The sequence below is a fragment of the Lates calcarifer genome, linkage group LG7_1, assembly GCF_001640805.2.
Source record: "Lates calcarifer isolate ASB-BC8 linkage group LG7_1, TLL_Latcal_v3, whole genome shotgun sequence".
NCBI classification, from domain to species: domain Eukaryota; kingdom Metazoa; phylum Chordata; class Actinopteri; family Centropomidae; genus Lates; species Lates calcarifer.
In genome coordinates this window covers 260,449-279,725 of record NC_066839.1, presented here as the reverse complement: position 1 = coordinate 279,725, position 19,277 = coordinate 260,449, and the positions used below count along the sequence as shown (strand labels likewise).

The 19,277-nt window shown below is 46.0% G+C and overlaps 3 protein-coding genes across 4 annotated transcripts; 2 read left to right on the top strand and 1 right to left on the bottom strand.

Moving 5' to 3' along the window:
- Positions 1-24: 24 nt before the first annotated feature.
- zbtb25 (zinc finger and BTB domain containing 25) lies at positions 25-3,818 on the top strand. Its single transcript, XM_051071617.1, is given in 4 exon segments — positions 25-601; positions 1,744-1,924; positions 1,999-2,521; positions 2,524-3,818. Coding segments are annotated over 3 exon segments (1,377 nt in total). The 5' UTR covers positions 25-601; positions 1,744-1,751; the 3' UTR covers positions 3,205-3,818.
- Positions 3,819-9,901: 6,083 nt separating this feature from the next.
- Positions 9,902-13,313, top strand: LOC127142627 (uncharacterized). Its single transcript, XM_051071633.1, has 2 exons — positions 9,902-9,985; positions 10,785-13,313. Exon 2 carries the CDS (start codon positions 11,418-11,420, stop codon positions 12,057-12,059), a length of 642 nt encoding a protein of 213 aa, XP_050927590.1. The 5' UTR covers positions 9,902-9,985; positions 10,785-11,417; the 3' UTR covers positions 12,060-13,313.
- A 52-nt stretch (positions 13,314-13,365) lies between these two features.
- Positions 13,366-18,890, bottom strand: mthfd1a (methylenetetrahydrofolate dehydrogenase (NADP+ dependent) 1a, methenyltetrahydrofolate cyclohydrolase, formyltetrahydrofolate synthetase). 2 transcript variants are annotated; one of them, XM_018686799.2, is made up of 12 exons: positions 18,676-18,890; positions 17,905-17,998; positions 17,731-17,815; positions 16,051-16,110; positions 15,920-15,973; positions 15,689-15,825; positions 15,491-15,591; positions 15,240-15,376; positions 15,039-15,150; positions 14,831-14,958; positions 14,550-14,636; positions 13,366-14,336 (listed from the first exon to the last, which is right to left on the bottom strand). In XM_018686799.2, exons 1-11 carry the CDS (start codon positions 18,677-18,679, stop codon positions 14,583-14,585), a joined length of 966 nt encoding a protein of 321 aa, XP_018542315.1. In that variant the 5' UTR covers positions 18,680-18,890; the 3' UTR covers positions 13,366-14,336; positions 14,550-14,582. The 2 variants fall into 2 exon arrangements, with proteins under 2 accessions (XP_018542315.1, XP_018542316.1); XM_018686800.2 differs by lacking the exon at positions 18,676-18,890 and adding an exon at positions 18,567-18,672.
- Between the last annotated feature and the right edge of the window lie 387 nt (positions 18,891-19,277).

Below are 19,277 nucleotides of genomic sequence, written 5' to 3'. Positions count from 1 at the left end.
AGCTCAGATCAAAGATTTAACAAACGAAGACACCTCGCTCTGCTTCAGGATGAATTCTGATTAATTCTGATTTATTTATTGATCTTTGCCTCAGAGCTGAAACATGATTTATTTTGTCCTCTGTGACTCACCGTAGTTAAACTACAGACCTGCTTCATGATCATCTTTAATATGAGCGTTGTCACTGTTTTGGAGAAATGTCTGTTCTGTGACATCATCTGTTCAGATACTTTATTACAGTATTTTTACTCTGAGTAGTAACGTCCTGTGTAGATTCAGGGTCATGTTGTGTCCTGATACTTTTTTATAACTAAAGCTAAATAAATGAAAAGAAACCACACATGAATAAATAAACGTTGTTATTATAACATTAATTATGTTTTAATCACTTAAATATCAAATTCGTCTCATCACGTCTGTACTCACACCTGTGAATAAAACCGTTATTGATTATCGATTACATATCAGTAGGTAACACAGTCGGATCACGTGACCAGCCCCTTTGACCCTTCCTCTCGCGAGACGTGACGCGGCTTTTCGCGAGATCACCTCTGCAGCAACAAATCGGCTCCGGTCCTGAAACAATCTGCACATTTCTGCGGTAAGAGTCTGATTAACGGCGGCGGGCACGGCGCGCGTGCACGGCGCACACACAGAGGGTTGTGGAGGGGCGTGTGCACGCGCCCGTGTGCGTGTATGGGTGAATGAGGACGTGCGTGTTGCTGAATGTAGAGGAGACAGAGGATGGAGGAGGCTGCAGCCTGAGGCGCGCGACACGACGTGCACGCGCAGAGTCGTGGTGCTGTTTGGTGTCCGCGCGGGTGTTTCCGGTGCGTTTGGATCAGAGACGGTTTGTTAGAACCTGAACACAGCAGAACCCCGCCCCCCCTCCTGTAACTGTGTGTGTGTGTGTGTGTGTGTGTGTCTCCTGCGCCGCCTCACGTGCAAGTGACCTTCACTCAGGTCAGAGGTCAGTCACCTGTCCAGGTGTTCTGACGCTCAGGCTGGAGGAGCGGCACGACTTTGATGGAGACGATGTGACGTCACTAACCTGTTTCTGACGTCAGACAGTGTCACCTGTTGACCCCCCCCACTACACCTGTCAGAGCTGTAGGGATGACATCACTGATCAATCAACTGACTGATAGATGATCAATGAGTGTGATAGACAGAATCCTCCGGCTCCAGTCTCTGACCTTAGAACCTGATCGGGTTTTATTCTCTGTTCAGATGTATTGATAAGGTGAACGGACACGTTTCTGTTTGTTACTGACAGATTAAATGAATTGACACAGTATTGATTAGTTATCAGTTTCTGAACCCAAACACTGAGTGGATTTAAATGAAACAGACACAACAGGAAAGGAATTTCAAAATAAAAGAGGGAATAACACAAAGTCCAGGGAGTCTGAGTTCTACTGTGTGAAATTGGCTCCATGTGATCAGGATCCTTTTCATTTATATCTCTACCAGACTCCACTGACAAAAACAGGGATTTAACCAGGAGCTGCTGGAATACCACTGCCTCCATCTGTTAGTGTGTCTGTGTTACTGTGTGACTTTCAGTGGTGGAAGAGGTAATCGGATACTTTACTAAAGTAAAAGTACCACACAGTAACACAGACACACTAACAGGTGGAGTGTGGTATTATTATATATAGAAGAACGCTGCCTTGATGTGTCGGTGTGTTTGTGTTCCTCCTCCTCAGACTCCATGTTGTTGTATCATGCTGTGTTTTGCAGAGTGGGTCATGGAGGTGTCGTCTCACAGCCTCTTCCTGCTGCAGCAGCTCAACGTTCAGAGAGAGTTCGGCTTCCTGTGCGACTGCACCGTCGCCATTGGAAACGTCTATTTCAAAGCTCACCGAGCCGTGCTGGCCGCCTTCTCCAACTACTTCAAGATGATCTTCATCCACCAGTCCAGGTCAGTCTGGATCTTTTCTAAATGTTGACCTGAACCCAGAGCTCTCTGTCCTCACCGTCTGTCTCCGTCCTCAGTGAGTGTATAAAGATCCAGCCGACCGACATCCAGCCGGACGTCTTCAGCTACCTGCTGCACATCATGTACACCGGCATGTGTCCCAAACAGCCCGTGGACCAGAGCCGGCTGCAGGACGGCATCAAGTTCCTCCACGCCTACCAGCTGTGCCGGAAACCCGACGAGGGTGCTGCTGACGTCGCCACCGACATCGTCCGCATGTCTAACTTGTATGGCATCCAGATTTCCTCTCAGCTGGCCAACAAGGAGGCGCCCGGAGTCCCCAAGACCACCACGGTGTCCCGCGGGGCGCCCGAGGATGGACGCTCCTCTGGTCGGGGGGGACGGTCCCACTCCCAGCTGTCCCTCGCCGTCGGACTGGAGGGGGTCCCGTCGGACCGCCAGGCCTCAGCGCTACGCAATGTCTGCTCTGTGGCATCCGGAGACGACTCGGATATCTCAACTCGGATCAAGCAGGAGCGGGTGGAGGAAGAGGAGGGGGACGACGGCGAGGGGGAGGAGGGTCCGGGGGTGGGGTCTCTGTCCCCGGCCCAGGCAGCAGCCCCAGTCAGAGTCTCCTGTTCAAAGACCGGCCCCTAGTCCTGCTGTGCCCCCGCTGTGGAGAACGCTGCTCGTCCCCTGAGGGCCTGCGGGAGCACCTGTTCAGCCACGCCCTCGACCCCGCCCGCCTGATGGAGGGGCTGTCACACGGCAGGGAGCTGGACGCTGGCGTGGAGGAGGGCCCGCCGGGGGGCCAGGAGCAGCTGGACGCAGGATGTCTGGAGGAGGCTCTGAGGCAGAGCCAGGCGCTGGCAACCCAGCTGGCTGCCGAGCTGAGGCGGAGTCGGGGAGTTGGAGGTGGAGGGGGAGGAGCGAGCAGCCCCACCCCCGCTGCCCTGCACTCCCGTAAACGAAAGATCGCCTGCGCTGTCTGCAGCCTGCGCTTCTCCCACAAGAGCCAGCTGCAGGAGCACATGTACACCCACACCGGCAAACCGTCCCGCTACCACCGCTACAACCGCCTCTGCAGCCAGCTCTTCCAGGCCTCCGCCCACTTCTGTGAGGGCGCTGCAGAGCCAGGAGGAGGGGGCGGGGCCTCGGGCGGAGCTGCCACCACTGCGCTCTCTGAGGAGGTCAACCGGGACACTCAGGACAACGGCAGCTCCTGCTACTCCCTGGACTCTGAGATCTCCCAAGAGAGTGTGGATGGTGTGCCGGTAGAGTGATGTCATCGAGTGATGTCACAGAGAGATGTTTCACCACGAGGTGACTGAGTGCACAGGTGATGAACCTGGATCTCTCTGGACTCTGTGTCATGGTTCTGTCTCTGCTGCTGTCTGCTGGTTCTGTACCTGTGCAGGTGTGTGTGTGTGTGTGTGTGTGTGAACTTCAGTCACGTGACCATAGTGAGTCGCTGTCATCAGCTGATCAGATGATTTAACAGTTTTAGCTCATAAACTTCAGTAGGGCTGCAGCGATTAGTTGATTAGTTGATCGACAGATAATTAATCAGTTTGTGGACGACAGGTTTTATTGATTAGTGGAGAACGATGAGCAGATGAATAGTTGCAGCCCTGATCATTTAATTTCATCAGTCTCTGTTTGTTCCTGTAAACATTAACGAGCAGAGACTTTAAACCTGATCCTACACGCTCAGCAGCCGACAGTCGACCCTCTGTGACCAAACTGATCCACTCCTGAGGCCACAGAGAGGAAGAGGATGTGTTAAAATGTGGGACTATTCCTTTAATGTAAAGCTAACATCAGTGTGATGTAGATGTTAATCTGTAGAGAATCAGAGGAAACATGAAGGGTCAGATGGTCTGATGATCTGATGATCTGACGGATCTGATGATCTGATCTGAGTCTGATGATCTGATGATCTGACGGTCTGATGATCTGATGATCTGATGGGTCTGATGATCTGATGATCTGACGGTCTGATGATCTGATGATCTGACGGTCTGATGATCTGATGATCTGACGGTCTGATGGTCTGATGATCTGATGGTCTGATGATCTGATGATCTGATGGTCTGATGATCTGATGATCTGACGGTCTGATGGTCTGATGATCTGATGATCTGATGATCTGATGATCTGACGGTCTGATGGTCTGATGATCTGATGATCTGACGGTCTGATGTCGAGCAGCTTCATCTCCTATTTAAGACAATCAAAGCAATCAATCAATCAGTCCACTCATTGATGAAGTTCACCAGCATTTTTTAAACCAATGTTTTCTGGAGTCTAACCTCCGACCACCGTCTGCTGCAGCATCTGTCAGAGCTGGAGTTTACTCTGACAGCAGCTTCAGGCCAAACGTACAACAGCGAGTGGTGAGGACGTGAACATAACGAAGACATGTCAGTGTTTTTACTTCAGCACAGTCTGATGTTTCCTGACCTTCAGATCTAGACACGCTTCACTCTGCTTCTGCTTCTGTTTACTACAGAGTCACTTTTATTCTGAAACTCAGCTCCTTTAAAGGAACATACCACTGTTTTTGTGTTTCAGGTTCAGTTCACATGTTTTGGTAAAAAAAAGAACCGTTTTTCCTTAAAACGATCTTCATTCTCACTGATCTGCACAATTGTAAATGCAGTATCATGCCAGGCCAGTAGGTGGTGATGTAACTTGATGATTCTGCAGCACAAACACAGCTCAAGAGTCCACCATCGATGTTGTTCTTCTTTAGAGTCCTGCAGGACTGATCCTAAAACCAGGAAGTGAGTTAGCATGTTAGCACTTCCTGTTCCCTTGTCCCAGTGTTTTTCTGGTTAAATGTCTGAAATAAGGTCTGTGGTTTTAACACAAGTTCAAGACATTTTCAGGTTTGATTCTCCGACATAAAATGGGTCAGTAAATCCCCCACTCCTGATGTTTGAAGCTTTTACGTGTCTTAAAAAAGGCGGTTGCTAACGAGTGTCTAAATGAGACTACAGAGGTTGTCGGGGACGTTAACATGAAAACCCATCTACTCACCAGTCCACCTTTACAGCCTCGTTGTGTTTCTACTCACGCTCTTTCAAACTCTCACTAACTTTCTAAGAAGAAAGGCTTTTGTAGAAGAGCTCAGAGCTAAATGAAATGACCAGTTGGAAGCTTAGTGGTGGAGACGCTGACGTCATGTGACCGTGGTGTAGTTGGTTTATAGCCTAACATTAGCTTTTTACTTCTGGAGATTGGATTTAGGCTTCAAACATCAGAACAGTGGTGTTCATCTGTGAAGATTATCTGATCAACTAAACCTGAAGGATCAGAAACTTTAGTTGCTCACAGTTGATTTTCTGGAATAATCCAAAACACAATGAAAAAATCCCTTTGGCTTTTTGTAGAGGGAACCAGACTGACGCTAACTTCAGGTTGGACAACAGGAACAGTTTGGGGTTCTCCAAAGGTTTTTTAAACAGTGTTATGGTCCTTTAAACTGAGGACAAGGCTCTCTGCTGTTCCTTTCTGATTTTACAGTTGAGATGTTATTGATTATTGATTGGTGAATGTCTGATTGTTCAGTCGTGACGTTGTCTACTTTCTGTGTTTCACTGTAAAAAAAAAATCACAACAGGACATTTTGTGTTAACTTGTTTTTCATGGATGGAACAATAAAGTTTGGTAAATAAATGTCTTTTTCCACCAAACAGACTTTGACTAGAGCCAAGTAGAACGTTCTGGTGGTGGGTCTTTTCAGATTTTACTCTAATTTACTTTTTTTAAGTTGTTTGTTTAAACTCTAACAACAGCTGACATGTCGGACACATTTCCTTCCTCTAAAACCTGTTGACCTCCACATTTATCTGTGGTTCTTCTTCTTCTTCATGACTTTTTCTGGCAGATTTCTGTGGTTCCTGATGTGTTAGTGCCCCCTGTGGATCAGTGGAACAGAAACACTCTGAAAATACTGATCAGTTCTACAAAAAAACCTTTAACCTTTTAATAAAGTTAACATGCTTTTACATATCACATCACAGAGTTGGTGAGAGGCTTATTTTCCTCATGAAACAAAAACAGAAACCATTCTTTCCTCCTAGTTTTCCTTCAAACTCAGTTTGAGGCTCAGAAAGTCAGTAAGAAGACCTTTGAGTTCAGATGATGACGTGAAGTCTTCACAGCGTCTCGGTGAGTCTGACTGTAAATCCTCTCTGTGGCTGCAGTAACAGACTCTGACCTGCAGATGTCAGCAGAGAGCCGGACAGACAGCAGATCACAGGCATGCTGAGAAACTGAGCATCCACACAGGCAACTGACAGCGGACCTTCAAAATAAAAGTTTAAATCAGATGCACACAGTGTACATGTTCTTTTATTTTTACTAGTATTTTCTGTAAATTGTGAACATGTTTCTATATAATATCAGAAACTGATCACAGTGTCACATTATTACAACTTGAAATCTTGAGATCTTGAAATTTTATTTGAATGAATAAACGTAGTGTAAAATATAAATGTAAAAATTCCCCTGTGTTCTCATAATGTCATGACTTAAAAGTCATCCCTATATGTGACATATAAGTTGCTATATGTGAGTTTTTTCTATTGCTACATAGCTAACGTTAGCATTAACAGCTGTTTACTGACCAGTCTAAAAGAAACATTGGGAGTTAACGTCATCACTTTTTCCACCACCAGCTGTGTCCAGAGGTGGAAAACACTAATTTTAACTCTTGTTTTACCTCTATTTCTATCACTTCCTTCACTTCCTTACTTCACTTCTCAAAATCTTTGAAATTTTAAAAAAAGTTGTAAATTTACGATTAAAAAAGTTTTTTTTCTTTTACGTCTTTTTGGCGGAGGTTTGGTTGGAGTTGCTGAGCTGCAGGTGGAGGTTTGTTCAGGTTCAGGTGTTTGATGATTCATTGGTGAGTCAGATGCCCAGAATAACCTGAACACCAGGTCTGATGATCCTCAACACCTCCGTCTTGTGGGTTTGAAATAATCATCTTCTGTAACCTGGAGACTGAAAATCTGATGTTTCTGACTTAAAACTCAACATCGATTATCTTCACTACATTTCCCAGAATCCCTCTCCAACACCTCTCATACAACAGCAAAGACAGTAAAACTATTGTAGGAAACATAAATGAAGCTGACAGTGGCTGGGAAGAGTCTCGGTGGCTCTCACCTGTCGGAGCATCTGATTGGTCGATCTTCTGTTGCTTAGGGACGGATCGATGTATTTTTATCCTCCATTGCTATAGAAACAAAAGCTGCCAAGGTTTCTTCTTCACACCTTTAAAAATAGATGTCAACAAGTAATGACATCAGAGGACACAGAGTGTGCTGCAGGAGATCAATAACTGATCACTGATCAATACATCAGACACCAGTCAGTCCCTCAATTATCCTCCTAATAATTAAAGGAACAGTTCCATTAATTAAATAAAGAATCTGTGGAGAGAAGTTAAAACAACATGAGGATATGAGGTCTCTGTGTTTGGAGCTCTATTTTATGTTAGCCTTTATTTTATTAGCTTTATTCCTATATTCCTTATAATAGCTTTATTCCTACTCTCTCTTCACTCTGTATTGCTTTTCCACCTCTGTATTGCAACTGGTGCACAGCAATTTCCCTCAGGATAAATAAAGCTTCTTGAATCTTGAAGACTGGACACAGGGGGAAACAGTTAGCATAGCTTAGCGTAAAGACTGGAGACAGGGGGAAAGAGTTAGCGTAGCTTAGCATGAAGACTGTACACGGGGGAAACAGTTAACGTAGCTTAGCATAAAGACTGGACACAAGGGGAAACAGCTAGCCTGTGAGGCCATTGTGTCTCGGGTTGTTGTGTCTCATTGTGTCTCTGGTTGTCGTGTCCTTGGTCGTTGCATCTCGTTGTGTCTTGTTGTATCTCTGGTTGTCGTGTCTTGTTGTGTCTTGTTGTGTCTCTGGTCATTGTGTCTCGTTGTGTCTCTGGTTGTCGTATCCATGGTCATTGCGTCTCATTGTGTCTCTGGTTGTTGTGTCTCATTGTGTCTGGTCGTCGTGTCTTGTTGTGTCTCTGGTTGTCGTGTCTCGTGTCTCGTTGTGTCTCTGGTCGTTGTGTCTCATTGTGTCTCTGGTCGTCATGTCTCGTTGTGTCTCATTGTGTCTTGTTGTGTCTCTGGTCATGTGTCTTCTTGTGTTTCTGGTCATTGTGTCTCGTTCTGTCTCTGGTCGTTGTGTCTCGTTGTGTCTCTGGTCGTTGTATCTCGTTGTGTCTCTGGTTGCTGTGTCTCGTTGTGTCTCTGGTCATCATGTCTCATTGTGTCTCGTTGTGTCTCGTTGTGTCTCTGGTTGTTGTGTCTTGTTGTGTCTGGTCATTGTGTCTCGTTGTGTCTCTGGTTGTCGTGTCCGTGGTCATTGCGTCTCGTTGTGTCTCTGGTTGTTGTGTCTCTGGTTGCTGTGTTTCTGGTCATCACGTCTCATTGTGTCTCATTGTCATCGTGTCTTGTTGTGTCTTGTTGTGTCTCTGGTTGTTGTGTCTCATTGCGTCTGGTTGTCGTGTCTTGTTGTGTCTCTGGTTGTCGTGTCTCGTGTCTCGTTGTGTCTCTGGTCATTGTGTCTCATTGTGTCTCTGGTCGTCATGTCTCGTTGTGTCTCACTGTGTCTTTTTGTGTCTCTGGTCATGTGTCTTCTTGTGTTTCTGGTCATTGTGTCTCGTTGTGTCTCTGGTCGTTGTATCTCGTTGTGTCTCTGGTTGCTGTGTCTCGTTGTGTCTGGTCGTTGTGTCTCTGGTCATTGTGTCTTGTTGTGTCTCTGGTCGTTGTGTCTCTTTGAGTCTCTGGTTGCTGTGTCTTGTTGTGTCTCTGGTTGTCATGTCTCATTGTGTCTTGTTGTGTCTCTGGTCGTTGTGTCTCTTTGAGTCTCTGGTTGCTGTGTCTTGTTGTGTCTCTGGTCGTTGTGTCTCGTTGTGTCTCTGGTTGCTGTGTCTTGTTGTGTCTCTGGTTGTCGTGTCTCATTGTGTCTTGTTGTGTCTCTGCTCGCCACGTCTCATTGTGTCTCATTGTATCTCGTTGTGTCTCTGGTTGCTGTGTCTCGTTGTGTCTGGTCGTTGTGTCTTGTTGTGTCTCTTTGAGTCTCCGGTCGTTGTGTCTTGTTGTGTCTCTGGTCGTCATGTCTCATTGTGTCTTGTTGTGTCTCTGGTTGTTGTGTCTCTGGTTGCTGTGTTTCTGGTCATCACGTCTCATTGTGTCTCATTGTGTCTTGTTGTGTCTCTGGTCATCATGTCTCATTGTGTCTCGTTGTGTCTCTGGTTGTTGTGTCTCGTTGTGTCTCTGGTCGTCATGTGTCATTGTGTCTTGTTGTGTCTCTGGTTGTTGTGTCTCTGTTCGTCACATCTCATTGTGTCTCATTGTGTCTCATTGTGTCTCGTTGTGTCTCTGGTTGTTGTGTCTCGTTGTGTCTTGGTTGTTGTGTATTGTTGTGTCTCTGGTCGTTGTGTCTCTGGTAGTCATGTCTAGTTGTGTCTCTGGTCGTCACGCCTCATTGTGTCTCGTTGTGTCTCTGGTCGTTGTGTCTCTGGTCATCTCGTCTCATTGTGTCTTGTTGTGTCTCGTTGTGTCTCTGGTCGTTGTGTCTCTGTTGTGTCTCTGGTCGTTGTGTCTCTGGTAGTCATGTCTTGTTGTGTCTCTGGTCATCTTGTCTCATTGTGTCTTGTTGTGTCTCGTTGTGTCTTGTTGTGTCTCGTTGTGTCTCTGGTCGTTGCGTCTCGTTGTGTGTCTGTAAAGACTAAACTCCAGGTCTTGTGTTTCTAATGGTGACTTCTTCTCTGTGGTTTTCTGTGGAGCAGAAACTCATTATGGGAAATAAAACCAAATCCTGTTTCTGTTCTTCTCCCCCGGGGGGACATCTCTCCCTCCCCCTCCCTCCTACCACCATATTGAAGAAGCAGCTTCACTAAAACAAAACGCCACTCAGTGTGGTTACTATGGAAACTGGGGCGGTTCAGCGGCGGCAGCAGAGATCGACACGGTGTTTCCTCTCGTCTCTGTCTCAGACTCAGATCTGATCAGGACCAAGATCCACGTTCAGGTGAGCTTTCATTTTTAATTCACCTCTGCACAATCACCTGCTGCAGCCGTCTGATGACATCATCAATGCGTGGCTGATGACATCATCACTGCTGCTGTTTGTGAATGAGTTTGGAGGAAGCTGCATGTCTTCACTGTCAGAGATTTTACAGAGACAGAATCAGAGATTAGAGAGAAACAGACACAGATCAGCTGAAATCTTTCCTCCTGTTGATTTTAAAGATCTGTTTTCAGCCTTTAAGTGAAGGAAACTGAGCAGTTTATTTATTAAACTGATGAACGATGGCAGAGCTGAGGATCTCTGTGGATTTACAGACTTTACAGGCTTGATTTCTGTGAAACATCTGAGAAAAGCTTTTTGTCAGAGTTTGTGTTTCAGTATTTACCTGCTGAGTTTAACTCTGATATCTCAATATAAACCTGTATATAAATTATTGCAATTTACTTTAACATTACTTTAACTTTTTTCTCTTTAATTTTGACCTGAACTCAGATCCATTAAACTTTGTTCTACCTCATTTTAATGTCTGAGATTCTGTGATTTAATAAATTAGAACAGTTTTATTATAATTCTGCTGGTTGGTCATGTTTCAGTCCACATGTCAGAACTTTATTTTTATTTACATATTTAACTGAAGCTTTAACCTCTGGACAAATAAAATAAAAACTAAAAAACTAAAAACTTTTTCTTCTCATTAACAGATGACATGGTGGTGACATGGTTCAGCTTCAGTTTGGTAATATCTGTCATAAATCACCAGTCTCTAACCTGCTGCTGGTCTTTGGTCTCTGGTCTGCAGGTTCTCGGCAGCAGACGGTTCATCGGCGGGTGAAACACCTTCAGGAAGAATAAAAACCGTTGAGCTTCACCATGGCAACAGAGGATGGAGAGGATGTCCAGCAAGCAGAGAAAGTTGGTTTGAAGAGGAAGCTGACGGGTCCCCCAAGGCTGCTGCTCGGAAAAACCAGGACCAGGAGTGTCGGGGAGGACAGACCTGAGGCTCAGACTAACACAGACAGAGATGAATACTCCCTGAAAAACTCAGAGAGTGAAACCACTGAGCTGACAGAAGGACATGATGTGGAGGAGGAGATTTTACCTGAAGTAAAGGCAGAGAGCAGCAGGGGGCGCTGTGACGACACAGGTGAGGATGATGGCATCAGGAACAGGAATTTAAACCGACGTAGGTGGTGGAGGAGGTTCTCCTCAGTGGTTGTTTGTATCAGGAGGCAAAAGAAGGAGAACCAGCAAAATCTAGAGGTGGACACTGCAGGGAGGAGAAGGTTCAACATGAGGTTCAGGATTTCCTCCAAAGTCTGGACTCAGGAGCAGAAGACAGATGCAGAGGAACCATCTCTGACTTTCCAGAACAAACTGAGAAGGTTCTTCAGAGGAAGGGAGGAGCAGGTCATCAGGTCTGACTCTGGAGAACATGGAGGACACGACGAGGATCAAGGAGGCTCCGTGTTTGCCTGACAAACTCCAGAGAGACGGGACCAATCTAAGTCCAGAGACTGTGGCAGTCACAGCTGAGATGGACGACCGGTCAACTGAAGACAGAGCTGCAGCAGAGAGTCCGGACGAATCACCACCAGACGTCACAGAGGATCTGACCGCTGACAGATCAGACACAATCCAAACGGACAGCAAGGTCGTCGAAGTTGCCGCAGACACACACAAGGTTCCTGCTGAAGACCTGATTGAGGTTTTCTCCACCAAAGTGGACCAGGACCTCAACGACCATCTCCCAGCCAGGACTGTTCCACCTGAGGAGAAGACAAATCAAGCTGCCTCCCAGCCTCTTCAACCATCAATGAACGGACCCTCCATCTGGATCGAGGTGGTTCCTCCAGATGACGTCTCTCTGGAGGATGAAGATGAGGAGGGGGACTGGGAGGGCAGCCCCTCCTCAGAGAACCAGAACCACCTCCTCCTTCTGCTCAGCTTCGACCACAGGGAACAGCAGCTGCTTCAGACAGCTCGCTCTCTGGTCCGAGTCGCCATGAACGCTGCCGTGGATCAGCTGACCAGGGAACAGCAGAGTGGCTCGGAACCACAGGGCTGCAGAGCCTGACTGCCAGTTTCAGATCAGAGGAGATGGAAGGTGGACACTTTGCCCTGAGCTGTGCCTTACAGGCAGCAAGAGCTCTGCCCATCAAATAAGTCATTCATGCGATGTTTAAAGCAGCTAAAGCCAGTATTTTTATAAACTCACAGGACAATCTCTGCTGATCTTCCTTTTCAGCATCTTTTGGCTCCTAGTTTTGTTTTTGCAGCACATTTCCTGTTTTCAGAATAAAAGCTCTGAGGAGGTAGAGGAGACCAAACAGAGTTAAAACAGAGGGAATACTGGACTCAGATTCATCAGAGTCAAACACCACAACACATGTTGTGTTCACAGCCTGGAGGACAAACAAACAAACAAACAGTTACTGTAGGTTTAAGCTTCATGTTTCCATAGAGTACACCCCCTAGTGTTCAGGGGAGGTTATGAAATATTTTGACATATAACACAACATATGAACCAATGTGCATCTGCTCTGTACGTTACACAGCTAGCACAGCCTGTGGCACATAGTTCATACAGTCACGTGCCACAGTAAGTTAGCATAAAAACTAATTAGCTAACTTTTTGATGGCATATTAAGCTAACATCTGTAGCACATTAGCTGTGTAACGTACAGTTCATACAGTCTGAAATCCACCACAAAAGTTTCCAACGTACACGAGGCGAATCCTGAACCAAGAAAAATGGAAGAAGGTTGACAAACACATTGGCGGTCATGAAGGTTCCCACAGCAATGAACAGCTGTGTGGAAACGAGGCGTAAATTTGTCTTCAAGTAAAATCTACCTGACAGTCACAGCTCAGGGCAAAATGTCTCCTGAAAAGAACAAGGTGATTTTTAAAAAGTATTTGTGATCGATCAGTTTATTTCAGCTCATTCTGGATTCAACATGTTTCTGTGAACGTTTTCAATAAATTTGACTCAGTTTTGTTTGAATCAGTTTTAAATGTTTAGTTTAAAAAACAGATTTTCAGGATTAAACTTGAGTTCATGTCAGAATGACTCCAACATGTAAAAATAAATGTGACCATAAACATATTGATTGATATATTGATATTGAACATTTTGTGCTAAAACTCTGAACATTAAAGAAATAAAACTCCTCAGCTGCATCTGTGTGTGAAGTTATTTCAGGAACCGATCAAACTGACTCATCAATCAACTTAATTAATGACAGACTATCCTAGTCAGACCATGTTTGTGTTCAGACCTCTAAGCTGCCTCGTCTCTGAACCTTCAGACTTCTCTGTTTGGTCAGAGACCTGGACCAGGTCTGATCAGGCCTGAGACTCAGAGACTTCATTAACTGAAGTGTGATTCAATCAAACTTTATTAAATTGATGTTACAGCACAGAGAACAGACAGGAAACAGAGTCACATGATTCTAATGAAACCAGACATTAATCACATTACAATAATTCTAACAACATTTACATGAGTTGGACAGGATCAATAATCAATACACTGATCAGATACTTGATCACGTTTCCATGACCTCTGACTCCCTTCTGTTCTGGAGGGGTTAAAGGTCGTGGGCTGTTTATTCTTCATCCTGATCGACCAATAGGAGCGTGCCCTGAGGTATCGCCCTGAAAACAGCAGGTGAACCGTCGTCATGGTTACACTATTAACAACACAGCTGAGGTCATGACCCGACCATCAGTCTCCTGAGGGAACGTCCTCTCTATGCTGCATAACGTGACCTCCTCCTCTGCTCCATCATCACCATGACGACCATCAGGGGGCGGCGGACATTGTAATGAGCTGCTGCAGTTCTAACAAGAGGTTTTAATTAAAGCTGCTGGACGTTAATGAATTAAACAAAGAGAAAATCAAACATCATCGATCTGTTTGAAGAGAAACAGAAAACATCAGAATTAAAAAGTGAAGGTGAGATTTCTCCATCAAACCTCCTCTGTTCATCTCTCACATTGTTTTACAAGTTTTCTGTTTAATTATCTGAACACTGATAAAACCAGGTTCAAGCAGAGCAGGTCCAGGATCTGTTTTTATCACTGCAGGAATCAGCCAGAAAAACATCTGTTCTCTCCACGTTTTAATGGATGAACTGTGAGTGACATCTGAACAAACTCTGACAATGAAGAGAGGAATAAAGATTTCTGTCAGACTGAGAGAAAAAAACTTATGTCAGAAAATGGACAGAAGAGGAAACACATAAAAGAAGAAGAAGAAGAAGAAGATCATCGTCTGTGTGTCAGAGCCACCAACATCCTCCTCTTCACACCTGTCCACACCTGTCCACACTTGTCCACAGTTGTCTGTCTGCAGGTAAACACACACAGACTGTGACCAGCAGGGGGCAACACTATGTCTCATTATTACCATGACTGATGGGGAACAAAAGATAAAACCTGTGGTTTTGACTGAAACTGAGACGTGATGCTCAAAACTGAAACTTCAGATGCAGCTCAGATAAATAAATAAATAAACAAACAAACAAAGTGAAGCTCAGGTGTGTGTTGTTTGGTTTCGTACCTCTGAGTTCCCTCGCTGGTTCAGTTGAATGTTTCACGTCCTCGACTGATTGTTGAGGAGGAAACGCTGAGCGCTCTGCACCGTGTTCTGAAACCAACACCACAGTCATCACTGCTCTACTGAGGCTTTACTGAGTCCTGATTGGGTGACTGCTGACCAATCAGCTGTGAGCAACACACAGTTCTGTTCCTGATTCAAACTTAATGAGTGTGATCATTAATTAAAGCCTGAGGAGACGAGTTCATGTTTAGTTTACCTTCAGCTTCAATAAATCACCTCACCTCCATGAGCATGGCCACCGTCATCGGCCCCACCCCTCCTGGAACAGGTGTGATGAATCCTGCTCTCTGATTGGCTGAGGTGTAGTGAACGTCTCCGACCACCCGCTTACCACTCACCCTCGTCTCATCTGTCACAGAGGTCAAAGGTCACACTCACAGGTGACGTCATTAGTGTCAGTGTGTATCAGTGTGTAGTATCAGTGTGTACCTGGTATGTGGTTGATTCCACAGTCGATCACCACTGCTCCCTCCTTCACCCACTCTCCTCTCACCATCTCTGCTCTACCTGCTCCCACCACCAGGATATCAGCCCTGCTCACCTGAGGACACACAGGAAACGCATCACCACACACAGGAACATCATCATCATCATCATCATCATCATCAGGACTCAGGTGTGTGATGTCACCTGTTCAGGTAGGTCAGGTGTCTTTGAGTGACAGGTGGTCACGGTGGCGTGGTTCCACAGCAGCAGGTCGTGCATTGGAGCGCCGACGATTTTACTGCGACCGATCACGACCGCGTGTTTCCCCGCCACAGACACACCTGCATAGGAACAGGAAGTCACAGGTGAGACGTGTGTGTGACATCATCTCGACAGGTGATCAGAGAGTCACATGACGCTCAGTGTTGTTTTTTTTAATTTTTGCAGTGTGTGACCTGTCTGTCTGATGAGCTCCATGCAGCCGCTGGGAGTGCAGGGGATGAAACAGTCGCTCAGGTCACCTCGAGACAACTTCCCTGCATTTATACAACTCAGACTGCACACACACACACACACACACACACACACACACACACACACTTGGTTAAAATCAGGAGACCACAGGACAAACTAAACTTCCTGTGAGGACTAACCCGTCCACGTCCTTCTCTGGGGACACGGCGTTAGTGACGAGTTCGTTGTTGATGTGGTTCACAGAGTCCAGAGGGAGCTGAACGATCAGACCGTGGACCGACAGGTTCTCGTTGATAGACATGATGCTCCGCAGGACCTGGAGGACGACAGGAAACAGGAAGTGGTCAGACCTGGACCTGTCCTCTCTGCTGCTGAATCAGAGACATTAAAGCAGTGAGTTCATCTCAGACCTCGTCCTGCGTCGCTGTGTTCGGGAGCCTCACGTGTTTCGCATCGATTCCAATCTGCAGACAGGAAACTGACACATTAAACTTTTATTTTGAAAGGACTGAGTCATTTCCTCAGGAAGGTGTTGTCTCACCTCAGCTGCAGCCTTCAGTTTGGTGCTGATGTACAGGTTGGAGTCGTCTCTGTCTCCCACCTGAAACACAGATCAACACCTTTACATCAGTCACGTGACAGAGCAGAGACCTGAACATCAGATCAGATCAGGATCAGGATCAGAGCAGAGACCTGAACATCAGATCAGATCAGGATCAGGATCAGGTTCAGAGCAGAGACCTGAACATCAGATCAGATCAGGATCAGGTTCAGAGCAGAGACCTGAACATCAGATCAGATCAGGATCAGGATCAGGTTCAGAGCAGAGACCTGAACATCAGATCAGATCAGGATCAGGTTCAGGTTCAGAGCAGAGACCTGAACATCAGATCAGATCAGGATCAGGTTCAGAGCAGAGACCTGAACATCAGATCAGATCAGGATCAGGATCAGAGCAGAGACCTGAACATCAGATCAGATCAGGATCAGGATCAGGTTCAGAGCAGAGACCTGAACATCAGATCAGATCAGGATCAGGTTCAGAGCAGAGACCTGAACATCAGATCAGATCAGGATCAGGATCAGGTTCAGAGCAGAGACCTGAACATCAGATCAGATCAGGATCAGGATCAGGTTCAGAGCAGAGACCTGAACATCAGATCAGATCAGGATCAGGATCAGGTTCAGAGCAGAGACCTGAACATCAGATCAGATCAGGATCAGGTTCAGGTTCAGAGCAGAGACCTGAACATCAGATCAGATCAGGATCAGGTTCAGAGCAGAGACCTGAACATCAGATCAGATCAGGATCAGGTTCAGAGCAGAGACCTGAACATCAGATCAGATCCTGTGTTTGACCCACTGATCCACCTGAAACCTGCTCAGCCTCTTTATCTCTTCTGACATCCTGACTCCTAAGGACTCGACAGTAATAATAACGTCACCTGGTGTTTAAAGTTCACAGAAGAAAACATGATCATTATAGTCCAGTTCAGACCTGGATGGTTCAGATCAACAGATGTTTAATGTTTGTGTCCTTTAACCTCAGGAACAATGGAAATAAATAAAAACCTGTGACTTTTATTCAAATAAAATCTGCAGAGTAGAAATGATGATAATAGAACAGAAACAGTTTTATGATTCTTATGTTGTGAGTTAAAGACCTGATAAAGGTTCAGGACTAAGTGAACTGAGTGGAGTCTTTTCTTCACATTGAAGACTTGTCCTGATCATTCAGTTCTTCTGGGATCAATAATTAAACCCAGAGCTGAACTGGGATCAGTTCTCTGAGGTTTTACTCTAATGTTTCTGAACATGTGAGTGTAAAGACCTGAGGATCTGACTTGTGTCTAAACGAGTGTAACGACCTCCACAGCTGAACCTGACTGAACCTGATTGGTTCCTGATGGACCCTGTGACTCTGCAGGTTGAGGTTTTGGTTTGGAGGGTTGAAGGTTTCTTATCAGTGCTCATGGGAGGAGGAGCAGCTGCAGCAAATACAGCAGGTTTGTTTCAGCATGTGGAGGTGGACAACCAGGAGAGACTCACTGAGACCAGGACCAGGACCCAAGCAGGCCTCTAACACCTCAGCAGTATGCTGAGATGAGGTTCAGTCTGAGAACTGATCCACATCTGTTAATGCATGACCACCTGACTCACCTGTAAGACCACCTGACTCACCTGTAAGACCAAGACTCACCTGTAAGACCACCTGACTCACCTGTAAGACCACCAGACTGGGTCTGAACCCTGAGAACTGACTCTTCATCTTCTCCACCTCGTTCTTCAGCCTCTCTCTCACCAACCTGCACAAACACAGAAGCAGGATCAGTTTACAAAGGTCAAAGGTCAACAGGTTACAGGGATTCAGGTAGACACTGGGATGTGGACTCACTTGGACGTCTTGTTCCCAGAGATGACAGTTGCTATGGACCGCCTGCTTCCTTGGCAACCAAGACGGAGCGAGTGGGCGACCGAGGACAACATGACTGAGAGAGAGAGAGAGTCAGTTCACATCTCCTGATGAGTGACAGAGACGTCACCGATCAATCAATAGGTTTATGGATATGTGGACAGCTGTCTCCTGGAGATGTTTCACAGCTCATTCGTTTTGTCTTTGGAGCTTCAGCTTCAGCTCTGACGTCTGTGGAGGGAAAATTCCTCTGAAAGCTTTTATGATGTGAATCAAAGTCCAACATTCAAACACAGCTCTTCATGACTCCACATCAGCACTGAGCCACTCTCCTCAGCTCGTCTCTGTGTGATGTTTAAATAAAGTTAAATCAAACCTGTTCAGTGATGATCACAGACTTTTACCTCAGTGACTCAGTCATTAAACATGTTACTGATTAAAAACCTCAAGCTTCACAGAAACATAGAGTCCGAGTCTGAACTCTGCAGCTTCACTCCTCCGCCACGTCAACAAACAGCAGCCACAGAGTTTCCCATGATTCACGTCTGCAGCTGCAGACACATGTGGAGACGTTCAATAAGCAGAGGAAATTAAAGAGGCTGTGAGTAGACAGACAGACAGACAGACAGACAGCAGCATCTTACCTGAACGACGGACAGAAAACCACTGACACAGCTGCACCACTGTGTGTGTGTGTGTGTGTAAGTGTGTGTGTGTGTGTGTGTGTGTGTGTGTGTGAGTGTGTTTCCTCACTCATTCCTGTGGGTGTCTCTAAATGGACGTATGGAAGTTCATCAGTGACGTGAACTGAACCTTTAAAGTGAAGGTGAAAGCTGAAGGTGAGGGTAAAGGCAGGAATCAGTTTCACTTCTCATCATGTGACTGGGTCGACGATAAAAGTCAACAGCACTGAGAACAACCGTCATCGTAACAATCATCCGCAGCTCAGGCTGTTTTTGACACTAATGTGCCTCCATACTTGGACTGTGTGTGTGTGTGTGTGTGTGTGTGTTTCTGAGGCGTTCCACTCTGAACTGAATCAAACCAGCACAGGGAAACAGACTGATACCAGAGGGAGGTCAAAGGTCAAACTGGAGGAGGAGGGGTGTTCCACACTTCTCTCAGCCAATCAGATTCCAGATTGTTGGGGAGGGCACAGAGGAGGAGGAGGAGGAGGAGGAGTTAGTTCACACTCAAATCACTTCACAGGATGTTTTGTTTCTCTGTGCTCTGTCAGAGAAACTGTGAGGAAAGAGTCTGTACTGCTGCATTGTGGGAAATGTAGGATCCAGTGTTTATGGACTAAAGTCATGTCTGCTGCTCAGACCTGTGCTTCTCATAATGAAAACTAGATG

Bases quoted from the DNA above. Each gene is read 5' to 3' on its own strand.
- mthfd1a (XM_018686799.2), bottom strand. The intron at 15,826-15,919 runs GTCTGAGATGAA...GTCGTCCTCCAG, and splicing joins ACACAGCGACGCAGGACGAG to GTCCTGCGGAGCATCATGTC. The intron at 14,959-15,038 runs GTACACACTGAT...CCTCTGTGACAG, and splicing joins TGGAATCAACCACATACCAG to ATGAGACGAGGGTGAGTGGT.
- LOC127142627 (XM_051071633.1), top strand. From the start codon at position 11,418: ATGGAGGACACGACGAGGATCAAGGAGGCTCCGTGTTTGCCTGACAAA.